Source organism: Cibotium barometz, chromosome 25 (genome assembly GCF_041138505.1).
Source record: "Cibotium barometz isolate CiBa-2024 chromosome 25, ASM4113850v1, whole genome shotgun sequence".
NCBI classification, from domain to species: domain Eukaryota; kingdom Viridiplantae; phylum Streptophyta; class Polypodiopsida; order Cyatheales; family Cibotiaceae; genus Cibotium; species Cibotium barometz.
This window is the reverse complement of record NC_141070.1, coordinates 25,499,088-25,513,465: the sequence shown is the minus strand read 5'-3', so window position 1 is coordinate 25,513,465 and position 14,378 is coordinate 25,499,088. Positions and strand designations below refer to the sequence as shown.

The 14,378-nt window shown below is 46.0% G+C and overlaps 1 protein-coding gene across 4 annotated transcripts in view; it reads right to left on the bottom strand.

The window, feature by feature from the left end:
- Positions 1-13,249, bottom strand: part of LOC147624398 (hypersensitive-induced response protein 1-like) — a 28,858-nt gene extending 15,609 nt beyond the window's left edge. Inside the window, exon 1 of one of the 4 annotated variants that reach the window (XM_086819382.1) lies at positions 13,053-13,249. Coding sequence is in view for 2 of the 4 variants with exons in the window: in XM_086819383.1 (XP_086675509.1) it covers positions 13,067-13,092 (26 nt within the window). In the remaining 2 variants the exon portion in view is untranslated. Of the gene's footprint in view, positions 1-12,943 lie in introns of all 4 variants that reach the window. The other 3 variants (XM_086819383.1, XM_086819380.1, XM_086819381.1) reach the window with 3 other exon arrangements.
- Positions 13,250-14,378: the final 1,129 nt, after the last annotated feature.

Sequence of the window (14,378 nt, the reverse complement as noted above, 5' to 3'; positions counted from 1 at the left end):
GCTCCCTTTATTGGGATGGATTATATATATGGAGATTTCTTTCTTGGACGAGATTTATATAGATATTGAGCTTCACAAGAAATTTCTATGGACGAATCCGTCCAAGTTCATAGAGAAGAAATCTTTGGATATCTCATGGATATGATGCTTTTATGGATAAAGTCCACCTCTACTCCAAGGTGTGTGGTTAGCACAGAGTATGTGGTAAGAGTTATGGTATACAAGGATTATGGTATACAGGTCTATGGATTCCTTGACTTCTTTTCTAGGGATTTGGATCTATCCTCAGGTTTATGGATTATTCTTTTTGGCTCCCTTTATTTGGGATGCATTGGACTTATGAAACTCATGGTTCACATACCCTGTGTAGTATTCTCTTGTCCTACGTGCTCTCTAGAAGATTGTTTCTACCATGTGTGGGTGGAACAATAGAGAGCATATGTCATGTGCACAGTGTGTATCTACCGTGTGCTACACGCACGCAAGACTAGTTTCGAGGCTTGGGGAAGCTTGGAACTAGGCAGGTTGATTGACGACCTGAGTTAGGGAAATACTAACGGGCGGGCACCCAAGTATGGACGGGCGGACACCCAAGTGTGGACGCCCGATGACCGGCCAGGAGCCTATAAAAGGGTGGCCAAGGTTAGTTATTGGGATATAGAGAGTCTCGCGAGTTTGTGCACAGTGTGTATCTACCGTGTGCTACACGCACGCAAGACTAGTTTCGAGGCTTGGGGAAGCTTGGAACTAGGCAAGCTGATTGACGAGCTGAGTTAGGGAAATACTAACGGGCGGGCACCCAAATATGGACGGGCGAGCGCCCAAGTGTGGACGCCTGATGACCGGCCAAGAGCCTATAAAAGGGTGGCCAAGGTTAGTTATTGGGATATAAAGAGTCTCGCGAGTTTGTGAGAGCTCTATGGTCTTGGAGCCTGGATCTAGTGTAGACGTGCACCTGCTTTATGCAGCCGAGACCGGCAGCAATCTTGAGGCCCGCGAGGGCAGCTTCGCGGCGGTATGGGACGTCGCGAGAGGAGGAGATTGGTCGGTACGTCATCCTAGTTAGCTCAGCTCGTAGCTCGGTGAGGACAGCCAAGACTGTGGGCTTGCCCACGGCTGTCATGGTTGGGAGGTGAGTCAAGCCTGCACCCCCTTGTTGTTTGTTTGTTCGTTTGTTGCAGGATTCGAGTCTCAAACCAAGAACGATCACAAGGAGATCCGTGGGGTTTTGACAGCAGATGGAAGGGAACATGGGCACTTCAGAGGGTAGTGTCGAGCACAACATACCGTGTGTAGTGTTCTCTTGTCCTACGTGCTCTCTTGAAGATTATTTCTACCAAATATGGGTGGAACAATAGAGAGCAGATGGAAGGAAACATGGGCACTTGAGAGGGTACTGTGAGTTGGTGGCCGAAATGCCTACAAACTATTGGTGGCCGAAATGCCTATAAACTATGTGTAGCAAAATGCTTATGAAACACCAGGCTATCTATGCTTGTGACTAATTGTTTTATCTTGTTACTCGAGCCCACCTCTCATCCAAGGTGTGTGGTCAGAGTACCAACACGGAGTGCAAGTGGTAAAGTGGACATGACGCCTGGTTGGCACGGGACTTATGTCTATGCCAAGGGTCATGTGGACCGATGCCTTGTTGGTAGGAGACTTATATTGTCTCGTCCATTTACTTGCGACATGGATTATGATATCTGGACTTATGGGACTGATTTGTCTCGCCCATTTACTTGGGACATGATTATTATATCTGGACTTATGGGACTATTTTGTCTCGCCCATTTATTTGGGACATGGATTTATTTATTTTTTCGCCATATTAGAATCACTATCTCCCCATACAGAGGCCAAGAGGTTCATTGTTCATCTCACCATGCATGTGGATTCATGTTGGGATTGTGAGAGAGCAATTCAATGAACACTCCACCATACACGTGGATTCGTGTTGCGATTGTGGAGTGAGTGTTTCATTGTTTCCACACCATGCTTGTTGATCAGAGTTGGGATTGTATGGGAGAACATGAAAACTGTTGGGATTGGGAGAAAGGATTGCCAGAACTATGGAGAACCAGCTTTTCTATCACCATGATTTGTGATCTAGAATGACACCAGTTTGTGTGCATAGCACATGTTTCTGTGCGAGACACTAGTTTCTTGTGCATGGCACTTATTTAAGTGTCTTAGCACCTGGTTGGCGATTTTCATTGGCATATGATTATCTCATTGATATTGGTGATTGAGACACAATTGGCTCTTGTGCCTATGTCTAGCATATCTTCCATGGAATTCTCGCCCATTTATTTTTGGACATGATTTTGATATTGGTATTATGGAGACTTATTAAGTCTCACCTATTTCTTTGGGACATGGATTCTTCAGTTATATTGGATTTTTGAGACTGGCTTGTCTCGCCCACTTAATGGGACATGATTATATCTTGAATATATGGCTTGAAGCTTAAAGTTGCGGACAACTTTTAAGAAGCTGGGGAGGATGTCACCAGCCTGGACATTTTCCAGTATGAAAGGGGTCTGGTGGACTCCAAGATGTCTAAATATTTGGAAAGTACAAGCTTTGGGAATGGGAGATTATCCTAGAATACAAAGGACCACACTCCTAAAATTTAGGAGAGTTGCTATTTTTGGCCCAACTCCGATGGAAATTCTGTTCGCGTCATTACATCTCGAATTGAGCCGATACCAAGAGTTGGCAAAGTGCCTATGACAGAATGTCTACTAGTTGGGATATTTTTAGAATGAATGATGAGAGGCCAACACCCATATATATAGTAGATGTAAGCTGGCCGACTGGAGCTACTGGACAGGCCGACTAGAAAATGCCAGAAAAGCTGGGAAAAATCCTAGAAAAATACTAGAAAAAGGGGTGGCCAGTCCACAAGCAAGGGCCGTGCAAAAGGGACCAAATGGGCACCATAAAAGAGCACAATCTAGGAATGAATGTGCAAGACCCCCTCTCAGCACCAGATGCTGAACAAACTCTGAGGATTCGAAGATGAGGAGCCAAGGAAGCTTGAGAAACCGGCTTGGTGAACAAATCTGCAGCTTTCTCCGTGGAAGGAAAATACTCCAAATGCAAATCTCCAGCAAGAACCTGTTCACGAGCATAGTGATACTGAATTTCAATGTGTTTCGCACGATCATGAAAAACAGGGTTCTTGGCGATGGCGATGCAGCTCTGATTGTCACACCAAAGAAGAGTAGATCCGGTAGGAGGACAGCCGAGCTCCTCCAATAATCTCCGCAACCATATTGCCTCACATGCAGCATAACAAACTGCACGGTACTCTGCCTCGGTAGAGGAAAGCGCCACAGTAGGCTGCTTTTTATTGCTCCAAGAAATGGCTCCAGACCCAAGTGAAAAAACACAACCAGTGGTCGAACGCCGTGTATCTAGATCTCCAGCCCAGTCTTGAGTTAGACCATCCAGCAAGAGTGCGTCCTTGGCCATAAAAGATGCCAAAATCCAAAGTGCCACGCAAGTACCGAAGAACTCTGAGAGCACACCGCCAATGCTGCTGACAGGGTTTGGATGAGAAGGAACTCAATAAACTGACTGTCTGCGAAGCATATGTCCACTCGAGAGTAGGTCAACCATACCAAACAACCGACAAGAACCCGATACTGTCCCTGATCAATTCCTAGAGAAGCATCAAGTGAAGAAAGCTTCTCACCAATATCCATTGGAGAAGATACTGGTTTGCACCCAGTCATCTGAAATTTGTCGAGAATCTCCCAAGTGTACTTCTGCTGAGAGAAGAAAATGCCCTTCGAGGTCTGCAAAATCTCAAAGCCGTGAAAATAATGCAAGAGGCCAAGATCCGTCATCTCAAACTCTGTCTCCAAAGCATCCATAACAGAACGGATCCTGTAAAGATGAGGTCATCAACATAGACCACAATGATAACAATCAACCCCCTCTAAAGGAGGATATAAAGGTTCGAATCTACATGAAAACGGCGCAAGCCGAGCTTCTGAAAGAACTCATCAATCCGCTGCTGCCAAGCCCGCGGAGCCTGCTTCAGACCATATGAAGCCTTCTTCAGCCAATACACATGATCCTGTTTGCCTGGAACAACAAATCCCGGCGGCTGATCAACATAAACCTCCTGTGTAAGCTCTCCATTCAGGAAAGCCGACTTGACGTCTATCTGGAAAATGGGCCATCTATAAAAACCTACAAGAGCAAGAACGGTGTGAATGGTAGTCATCGGGCCGTCGGAGCGAAGGTCTCATCGAAGTCGACACCAGGGCGCTGAGCATAACCCTTGGCAACCAACCTCGCCTTGTGCTTGTCCAAGCTGCCACCATCAGCTCGGAACTTCAATTTGAAGATCCAACGCACACCAATCACCTTACGCTGCAATGGCCGAGGCACCAAAATCCAAGTGTCATTCCATTCAATAGCATCCAGCTCTGCCTGCATAGCACGACGCCAAGGCTCATGTGAAAGAGCCTCGTCCACAGAAGTGGAATCAGAAGGACCATTAATGATAGAGGACAAAAGAGCATAATTAACAAACATGTTGCCCTCATGAATTTGTTTCCCTGTAACTCTGGAAGAACGTCGGAGAGAACCAGGCGGAGGAGCAGAAAGAAGCTCACGTAACCCAAAATCACGAACTTTCTGATAATACCATCCAGGCACAGATCTGCTCAAACTTGCCGGAGGAGGAGCAGAGTCATCATCATCTGACTGCGAATCCACAACTGGAGGTGTAACAGAAGTAGCGGGAGGAGGAGTAGGAGAAGGAGGTGGAGACCGTGGTGGAGGAAGAAGAAGCTCACCATCCTCCTCTGAAGATGTAGGAGTTTCGTCGAACACCACATCACGGCTCACAACAACTTTGCCGGCCTGAGGATCAAAAAGACGATATGCCTTGGACACAGTGCTGTATCCGAGAAAAGTCATGCGTTGAGACTTCGAGTCCAACTTGGAGCGATGCTCCTTAGGCACATGAACATACTACGCCGTACACCCAAATATCCGGAAATAAACAACGGAGGGCTTCTCACCATGGAAAGCATCATATGAAGTTTTATCTGGAAGAGCAGCATTAGGAGACCTGTTCTAAATGTAGACAACAGTGGAAGCCGCCCCAGCCCAGAAACGTCGAGGTAGGGAAGAATGCTCAAGCATAGCACGGGCCATCTCCATAACGGTCATATTCTTCCTCTCTACAACTCCATTCTGTGATGGAGTATATAATGTAGTAAGCTGTCTCCGAATGCCATGGGTCTTGCAATATTGCTTAAACTCTTGGGATGTGAACTCACCCCCTCCGTCGATCTTGAGAGCCTTGACAAAGTGACCGGTCTGTTTTTCCACCTCAGCTCTCCAATCACAGAAGTGCTGAAAAGTCTCATCCTTGGTCTTCAGAAAGAAAACCCAAGTATATCTGGTAAAATCATCCACCATCACGAGCATGTACAACGCCTTACTCAAAGACGCGGTACTCATAGGACCACATAAGTCTCCATGAATGAGAGCAAGTGATGTCGAAGATCTGTGTGTCGCCTCCTTCGGAAAGGCGGCTCGGTGTTGCTTCCCCTGTAAACAAGAGGAACAAGCAGAAGACGGAGCCTTGATGGTCGGTAATCCCTCAACCGACCCATCCTTCGAAGCTCGCTGCAAAAGCTGATAGCTCAAATGGCCAAACCGAGCATGCCAAAGAGCAGAAGAAGCACCAAAAGAAAGCAAAGCGGTCAACTTGTAGAGACCACTATCTTGGACTCCTTGAGCCAAGATGCTACCAATCGCCTTATCACGAATGGTAATCTCATAAAACGAGAAAAGATCACCTCCGCACCCTAAGCTGTAAGAGCACTCACTGACAAAAGGTTAAAAGCCAAATCTGGAATATGCAAAACGTCAAAGAAGTACCTCTTGTCCTCATCAAAACGGAAGATGGGGATAGTGCCATGTCCATGCACTCGCACAGAAGAAGAAGAATCACCCAGAGTGATCTCCCCTGATCTGGTAGTGAAGTCCTCGAACCAATCTCGATGGGGTGTCATATGAGCAGAAGCACCGATAAGAGCAAGTATAAGCCAAGTACCTGCTAAGAGAAGGATGCCATCATCCTTCTTGGATTGAGACACCGCCATCATTGAGGAAGAGTTCTTTGCTGCTTCATCACGCTTCTTCTTGTGACATTGGGGTGACTTGTGACCCTTCTTGCCACAATAATGACATTCAATGTCCTTATTCTTTGAAGATTTGTTGTCTTTATCCTTGTCGGAATCCTTGGAGTTCTGACACAGAACCCCCTTTCCCTTTCTTTTGTTGATGCTTCCCTTTATCTCGCGCTACCAAAGCTCCATCAGGGCCACCAGAGGTGCTAGTCCGCTCCTCAAAGCGAGACTCAATCTACAAAATGGAGGGGAGAACTTCCTCCCAAGTAACTGAAACAAGACGAGGAGAAGAAACAAGAGACTGAAAGTATGCATCAAACCTCTCTGGAAGTTTGGAGAGCAGTCAAATAGCCATATCCTCTGTGGAGATGTCCTTGCCACAAACAGCAAGCTCGTCCCGAAGATCTTTCATCTTCGAGATGAAAGCAGATAAAGATGGAAAGGCAAAAACGGATAAGTTCATAAGTTTCTTTTCCAACGCCAAAACTCGACCCGGAGACTTAATCTCATAGAGATCTACAAAAGCCTTCCAAACTTCATGTGTAGCATCTGCTATACGCACATGAGAGAGAACAGAATCCTGACAGTTCAACATCAGAAATGAGAAAACGCATTGTAACATGCGGAAGCTTCGGAGAAGATCGGTAACTTCAATGCTCAGAAATCAGCACTCTTTTCGCCATGGAATTAATGCACAAACTGAATGAATATGTGCAGAAAATAGAGAGAGAGAGAGGGAGGGATGGAGAGGACACAGTATTGGGTCCCAAATACCCTCTGTAGGGCCCCCACCACAGATGGTGTATTTGCTTTATTTAGAATGATGTGAATCTGAAAAGAAAATACAGAAAACCTTGACCTTTCTTGGCTGGGAATTCCCTGTCCTTGATTTGCAGTCCTTCACCCCTTTGCTTAGCACCTTCTTGGCTTGTCTAGCCCCTTTATGCTTGAGCTCTTGGTGAGAAATGAGATGAACAAATGGGATTATGGACTCTCCTACTTATAATACTCCACCTAGAGCAGTCAGCCAGCTGAAGTCCAGGCGGCCAGCATTAAATGTCCCACGACTGAGTTTTTCAGCATTTAATGCTAAAAAAATCACATAAATTGCTGCGCATTTTTCCCTAAATGGCTGGGCATTATGCGCATGCTTCTACATGGCTGGACAATGCTTTTGCAAACATCTTGAGGGCTGGGCAGCCTGTATGGGCTGCCCCATACCTGCCCTACAGCCATACAAAGGCTACATCTCCTGCATGTCTGCCTTTAGCCTGCCCCTAGGGCTGTCCTACAGCCCCTCCATGGCTGGTGGGTTTAGCCAGGGCCTTCCTGGCCCTCAGGGCCTCATGGGGGTAGTTTCACACCATCCCCATGCCCACATTAAGACTTGGGGTAGCCCTATGGGTGTCATGTGCATCACAGATGCCATGGACATTTCTAGGGCTAGATCCAGAAGAGGCAAACAGATAAAGACCATGAACCAGTAGAAGATGGACATGGAGCAGGACTTGGAGCAAAGCATGGATCAGAGGGGCTGTCGGCTGCAAGAAAGAGGATGCTGGTTGCCAGAGTAGCTGTCGGCTGATGTCAGCAGAGTGGGCAGCAGCAGGCGCATCAAGGAAATGGAAGAGATCCAGTCGGCTGCATTAAATGGATTTTAATGAACTATTAACTGGCCGACCAGCAGTCGGCCAGTTCCCCATGTAATCCAAGGGGCTATAAATAGCCCCCCTTGCTCTATGGTTTATTCATTCTCTCCCACTAGGGGATTGGATCCTTAGAGGTCCCATAGGGGACAGATTTTAGGGTTAATCACCTTTTTATGAAGGCAGCCAAGGGCTGCAAGATATGTACCCTTTTTGTACCATAGTATATACTGACATTCCAGCACTTCTCTCTCTCTCTCTCTACTCTCTCTCTACTCTCTCTCTCTACCTGCGTTTTTGCATCAGATGGTGCGTTTTTTGCATCAGAAGGTTTCCAAGAGTGTTTAGGGCTGAAAGAAGACTCCCCAGAGCTTCCGCGCGTTACATTGGTATCAGAGCATCAGGCTCAGCCAAGCTAAACACTGATTCAATCCCAGATGATGGTGTACAGGTCCAAGGTACAGGAAAGTACACGGATTCGAAGCCCAAGGCGGGAACACAGATCGGGAAGAACTCCCAGGAGGTTTGTTGGTGGTGTTCCACAGTGCCAGATGGGGATGGCAGTTCCGTGAGCCAGATAGGTTCTCAAGTTACGGTCCCAAGGGAGGTTGATCCTCCAAGGGTGATGTGAGAGTGCCAGACTCAGTTCCAGGAATGAAGACCAAGACCGTGTTCAGGGTCAGGGCAGGAATGGATTGTGGACTAGAGGAAGACCAGATGCATAGATCTTCATCAGAGACAGAGTGGTTTGGAGAACAGATCGGATTTTCAGAGAAAAAGGTTTGCCAGGGATGGAAGATGACAGAGGGACTTCGGAACAGGATTGGGATGATGACAGTCATCCAAGAGCAGGTTGGGTTCCCGTCATCAAGTTTAGCAGAGGGGGATGTCATGTGCATCACAGATGCCATGGACATTTCTAGGGCTAGATCCAGAAGAGGCAAACAGATAAAGACCATGAACCAGTAGAAGATGGACATGGAGCAGGACTTGGAGCAAAGCATGGATCAGAGGGGCTGTCGGCTGCAAGAAAGAGGATGCTGGTTGCCAGAGTAGCTGTCGGCTGATGTCAGCAGAGTGGGCAACAGCAGGCGCATCAAGGAAATGGAAGAGATCCAGTCGGCTGCATTAAATGGATTTTAATGAACTATTAACTGGCCGACCAGCAGTCGGCCAGTTCCCCATGTAATCCAAGGGGCTATAAATAGCCCCCCTTGCTCTATGGTTTATTCATTCTCTCCCACTAGGGGATTGGATCCTTAGAGGTCCCATAGGGGACAGATTTTAGGGTTAATCACCTTTTTATGAAGGCAGCCAAGGGCTGCAAGATATGTACCCTTTTTGTACCATAGTATATACTGACATTCCAGCACTTCTCTCTCTCTCTCTACTCTCTCTCTACTCTCTCTCTCGACTTGTGTTTTTGCATCAGATGGTGCGTTTTTTGCATCAGAAGGTTTCCAAGAGTGTTTAGGGCTGAAAGAAGACTCCCCAGAGCTTCCGCGCGTTACAATGGGCTGGCCCCTTGTTCTAAAAGCAAACTCAAACTAACTACACAGTGATCTGGCATCCGGTACCATACCAAATACACAGAATCACTGACATTATTCCAAAGGGAGACTCACAACGCAGACTGGCACTGTCTCATGTGTAGGACAGTGCACACCTGCATGTGCAGGACAATGCACACCTGACCTCGGACGACTGAGATGGATCCCTGGCTGACTCGTCCCGGACTGGGCTCACATGGGACCAGTTCACCATCCCAGGTCCTGCACCTTCTGTACAGATATGTCTACGTGGCATCCAAGTGCAGGATGCACGTGACACGCATCGATCATTCGACTGCCAAATATCAATCTGTGCCTCAGTCACACCGCCGGAAGCAAGGGTGGGAGGGGTGGCATTGGCCGGTGTAACAAGCCAATCCCAAAGATCCACGCCACGCAAGGCCTATTTCACCTTCACCTTCCATAGGGTGTAGTTGGAACCATCCAACTTAGCAAACTCAGCAAACATATGAAGAGAAGTCGGTGCAGCCATCACAAAAGCCTGGGCTCAATCTCAAGAAAAAAATGCACAAACTCTGAAGTAGAAGTGTCCTCCACAGGTACAAAAAGTGCCACCAAAGCCTACAACACCAAAGACCCCCTCTGCAAAGTAGCAAGCCCACGGGAGAGAAAACGCAGCAAAGAAGCTGCTGTCCTGAAAAAAACAGGCCGCCTATGTCCCAAACTCCACGTGCAATAGAAAACACTGGTCAAACAGTACCTGAAGGCTGTGTTGATGAAGACAAACTGAAAGGCGCAACAACCAGCAGGTTCAGTCCAGAAAACGCAGCAAAGGAAGCTGCAGATGTGAGGCGAAACGACCAGCAGGTTCAGTCCAGAAAACGTAGCATGAAAGAGCTGCAGGTCTGTAGGAAAACGCAGAGAAGGAGGTGCTGAAAACAGTGCTGAATCTGGGGCAGCAAAGAGGTTGCTAAACCGGGAGCGATGATACCATGAAAGAGTGCTCAGAGCTGAAGCAGAGTGGCACTAGAATGTGCTGAACAGAGAGTGCAAGAGAGATATGGAGCAAACTATGCTGAATATACTGAAGCAAAACAGTCCCAAGCAAGAGACACTACAAGCCTCATAAGTGAGGGAGCAAAATATGTACAAGACTGAATGAATGATGAGAGGCCAGCACCCCCTATATATAGTAGATGTAAGCTGGCCGACTGGAGCTGCAAAACAAGCCGACTGGAAAATGCCAAAAAGGCTGGGAAAAATCCCAAAAAAATACCAGAAAAAGGGGTGGCCAGCCCACAAGCAAGGGCCATGCAAAAGGGACCAAATGGGCACTATAAAAGAGCAGAATCTGGGGATGAATGTGCTAACATGAGACACATGGCGTATAAGAATGGACAAGCTGGGAACCAAAAGGGCAACTAGAAAACGGTACAGGACACTCCCTAATCTCGTTTGGAAATGTGTGACACCCAGAGAAAGGGGATCTTTAAAGAGACCAGCAATGAAGATAAAAAATCAGCCATGAAGACCAAAGAATCACCAATGACTATAAAGCCAATCAAATATGAAGAGCAAGAACCTGTGTTCTTCATAAAACCAACCATACAATGCTACTTTAAGGAGGTAAGAATTTCCAACTGGAAATCCATAGATACATTTAAAGAATGTATTAGCCAAGGAAGGAAAAGCAAAAATTTCTAAAGAATCAGCATTGTTATGAATACTCCATACATGAACTAACAAAAGCTAAGGGCCATTCCTCCGTGATGTTTGGAAGCGGCTTTGGGACAGCTTCTGGCCATGGAAGATTACTCTCTTCTTGCGGCAGATAGCACACAGGAGCTTGGCAATGGGAACATGACTAGCAGTTAAAGGTCGGCTAGCTCTCTGTTCTACATGTAGACACCCTTTGGAGACACAACAACGTTGCCTTTGGGATTGTCCCAAAGCGCAGCCGGTTTGGTTGTGGATCCTCCGCATTTTCACCATGGACCAGGCACCAGTCCACACATTACCTGAGGGAGCCATAGCATGGGCTTTTGAGGCAGCACCAGACCTAGCACGTGAGGAGACGGGACATGACCTCGCCCTTCTTCTCTCATCGCAGCATCATGACAGCCCCGTTATCACCAGCCAGTTGGGAGGCGTGCCACAACCCCTATCATAGATGGGAGATCATCAGCAATACAACAACATGGCACATTTTGGCTTGCTAGTTGTAGCGAGGCCATAGAGGGCACTACCGTGCCAACCGTTGAGTCCATCAGGAGCATAAGGACGAACATCATACACGCGCTCCGTGGCCAGTGGGAGAAGCTTCAAGGCAACTCCTCTGGGCATATGTAGAAGCGTTGGGCATATGTTTCTGCAGATTTGGAGCAATTGTCCTTTCCTCAAGGTCAGTGACCGCGAGGTTACTTGGCATTCCAAGCCACCTCTCTGGCTATTCCCCCTCCCCCACATTGTATGAGACAACCTTCCTCTGAGAGCAGCTGGCCAACAAGGAAAAACCCCTCTATCCCATGTTTTTCTTGTCTCCCATGATTGAGACTAGGCTTGTACTTAGTCGATTCAGCTACATATTTGGTAACTAATGGAAGAATCTTTTCTTGGAAAAAGAAAGCTCATTCATGGTGGGTGCAGCATTAAGCAAGATACTAAAAGAACTTGTGCAAGAAACTTAGAATATCCACACTACAAAGAATGCATGAAAGTGCCATACGCACCTCAACAAACAAAAGACTCTTTTGGTCCTCGTTGAATCATCAAATGCGATCCTTACATGATTCTATAGTTTTATCAATTTATATTAAACGCCTTTGGCAAAGAAGAAAGTCTCTAATGCTACAATTCTTGTTGGAAACTACCACAATATTTGTACACTTTTCCTACGCTCAATGTACATCTGACGGTCTCATGGCCCAATTTCTCATGTATCTCCCTCCCTCCGCCGGAGCACACCTTACTGGAGTGCCTTGCCTATCCCCACATACTTTCCTAACATCTTTGAGATAATATTTTCCTTTAAAAGGGGAGAATACACTTTCAATCACCGCCTTCCAACGAATAGATGCTCCGATGTCGGAACACATCCACGGGCAGATTGCAACACACACTCAACTAGAGCTTAGCAAATGCATGGATAAAATCCATACACAGTCAACTAGACATCAGCACCAAGTCCTCAACTAGCCATAAGCACTTAGTCCATCTTTACTTTGTATCTTCTCAATCCTTTTAGATATTCGTGTACGTTACATTGGGACTCATAGGTTGTGTAAGAGGCGTTAACAAGAAACCCTCTCTCTCTCTCTCTCTCTCTCTCTCTCTCTCTCTCCACATACAGGCACACAAATCTCTCTTCCACGCATACGCATGACTCAAAAATATTTGCAATTTACTCTCTCTCTCTCTCTCTCTCTCTCTCTCTCTCTCTCTCTCTCTCTCTCTATATATATATATATATATATATATATATATATACACACACACATTATTGTATCACTTTCGTCTCATACGCCCATTGGGACGCTTAATATATCTTTCTTTTTTCTCTCTCCACAGAGAGTAGATCCGTCAAGAATGCAAAAAACCAAACAAAAAACAGAGAAAGGACCACATGCCTTAAGGCGGAGACTCGGGCGAGCAACAGCACTCCGCAAGTATGCGTATATAACGGATCTGTGTGCGTGTGTGTGTGTGTGAGAGAGAGACAGAGAGAGACTGACCTGTATATATCTACCTGTGCCGTGTGATTGCATGCAACATAGGGTTCCCCAAATTTCAACGCCGTTATCTCCAATGCTGTGAAAAAACGTCTCTTGGATCGCACGTCAGGGTAAACCTTAAATACTTCCCTTTAAACTTGTGCAGGGTAACTTCAAAATGTGCGTCTAGTAGGTTCACACAATAATGTTTCCTTTTTTTATGCTTTGAGATTGCCCTTAAATAAGCCACCAAAATCAAAATTGTCAAACATGGGTAAAACGGGCCTCGGGACTATTTGACACCCGTTTTTTCAAAGGGGATCAATGGCAGACATTGTCGCTCAAAAATCGAAGATCAGGTGGGCCGTTGGATTTTTTGTGATCCATGTGTAATCCAAGTGTGAACCCTGTGTGATCCCATCTTGGCATTTGGCTCCCTTTACACAGGGATCACAAGACGGGATCACATAGGGTTCACACTTGGAATTCACAGAGATTACACATGGATCACAAAAATCCGACGGCCCACATCCTCGATTTTTGAGCAACAATGTCCGCCATTGATCCCTTTTGAAAAAAGGGGTGTCAAATAGTCCCGAGGACTAAAACGGGTGTTAAAAAGGCTCATTAGTCTCTAACCCATTAAATATTCAGAGCTTTGGTCCTTTGGAAGCCTCCTCCAATCAAGATATATAGTCAACAAATAATTCTTTAGCATGCCTTACAAAAGTAGATGTCAATCATCCTTGTGAGCTAGAAAAAAACAAGCTCAAAAGTAATAAAACCAAATGGTGGCACCTATTACAATATATATCATCTACTAGTAGCCCATCTTCAGTATACTGCCCATTAATTAATTAATCAAGCCCTATCAACACCTTGGTCTACCTAAGGTATCAAAAAAATTAAACATTAACCTAAGCTTGTTTTTTCTCTCATCGCACAAAGCATGTTTTTTTCACTCTCTCTCTCTCTCTCTCTCTCTCTCTCTCTCTCTCTCTCAGTGCATCCATCTCGGAATGTACATTTAAAAGAAAAAAACAACATAAACAATAGCCTTTCTCTATCTATCTCTTTCACCGGGCCATTACCCAATGAGAAAATACTATGCACAAGGTGTTTAAAGCCTCTCTCCGAACGCTCAAGAAATCGAACTCTCTAGAACTTCGAACCTCCAATCATCCATGCGTCAAGATTTCATCTCTAAGGTTAAAATGTTTCTAAGGTTACCTCATCCTAACAAGTTAATACCAAAACAACGTTCGGAGAAGGGTATGGCTAATTTTAACATGCAGGGTGGCTCATTAGGAAAACAAGCTTGCCTTTCACTTGGTTTGTAAAGATTGT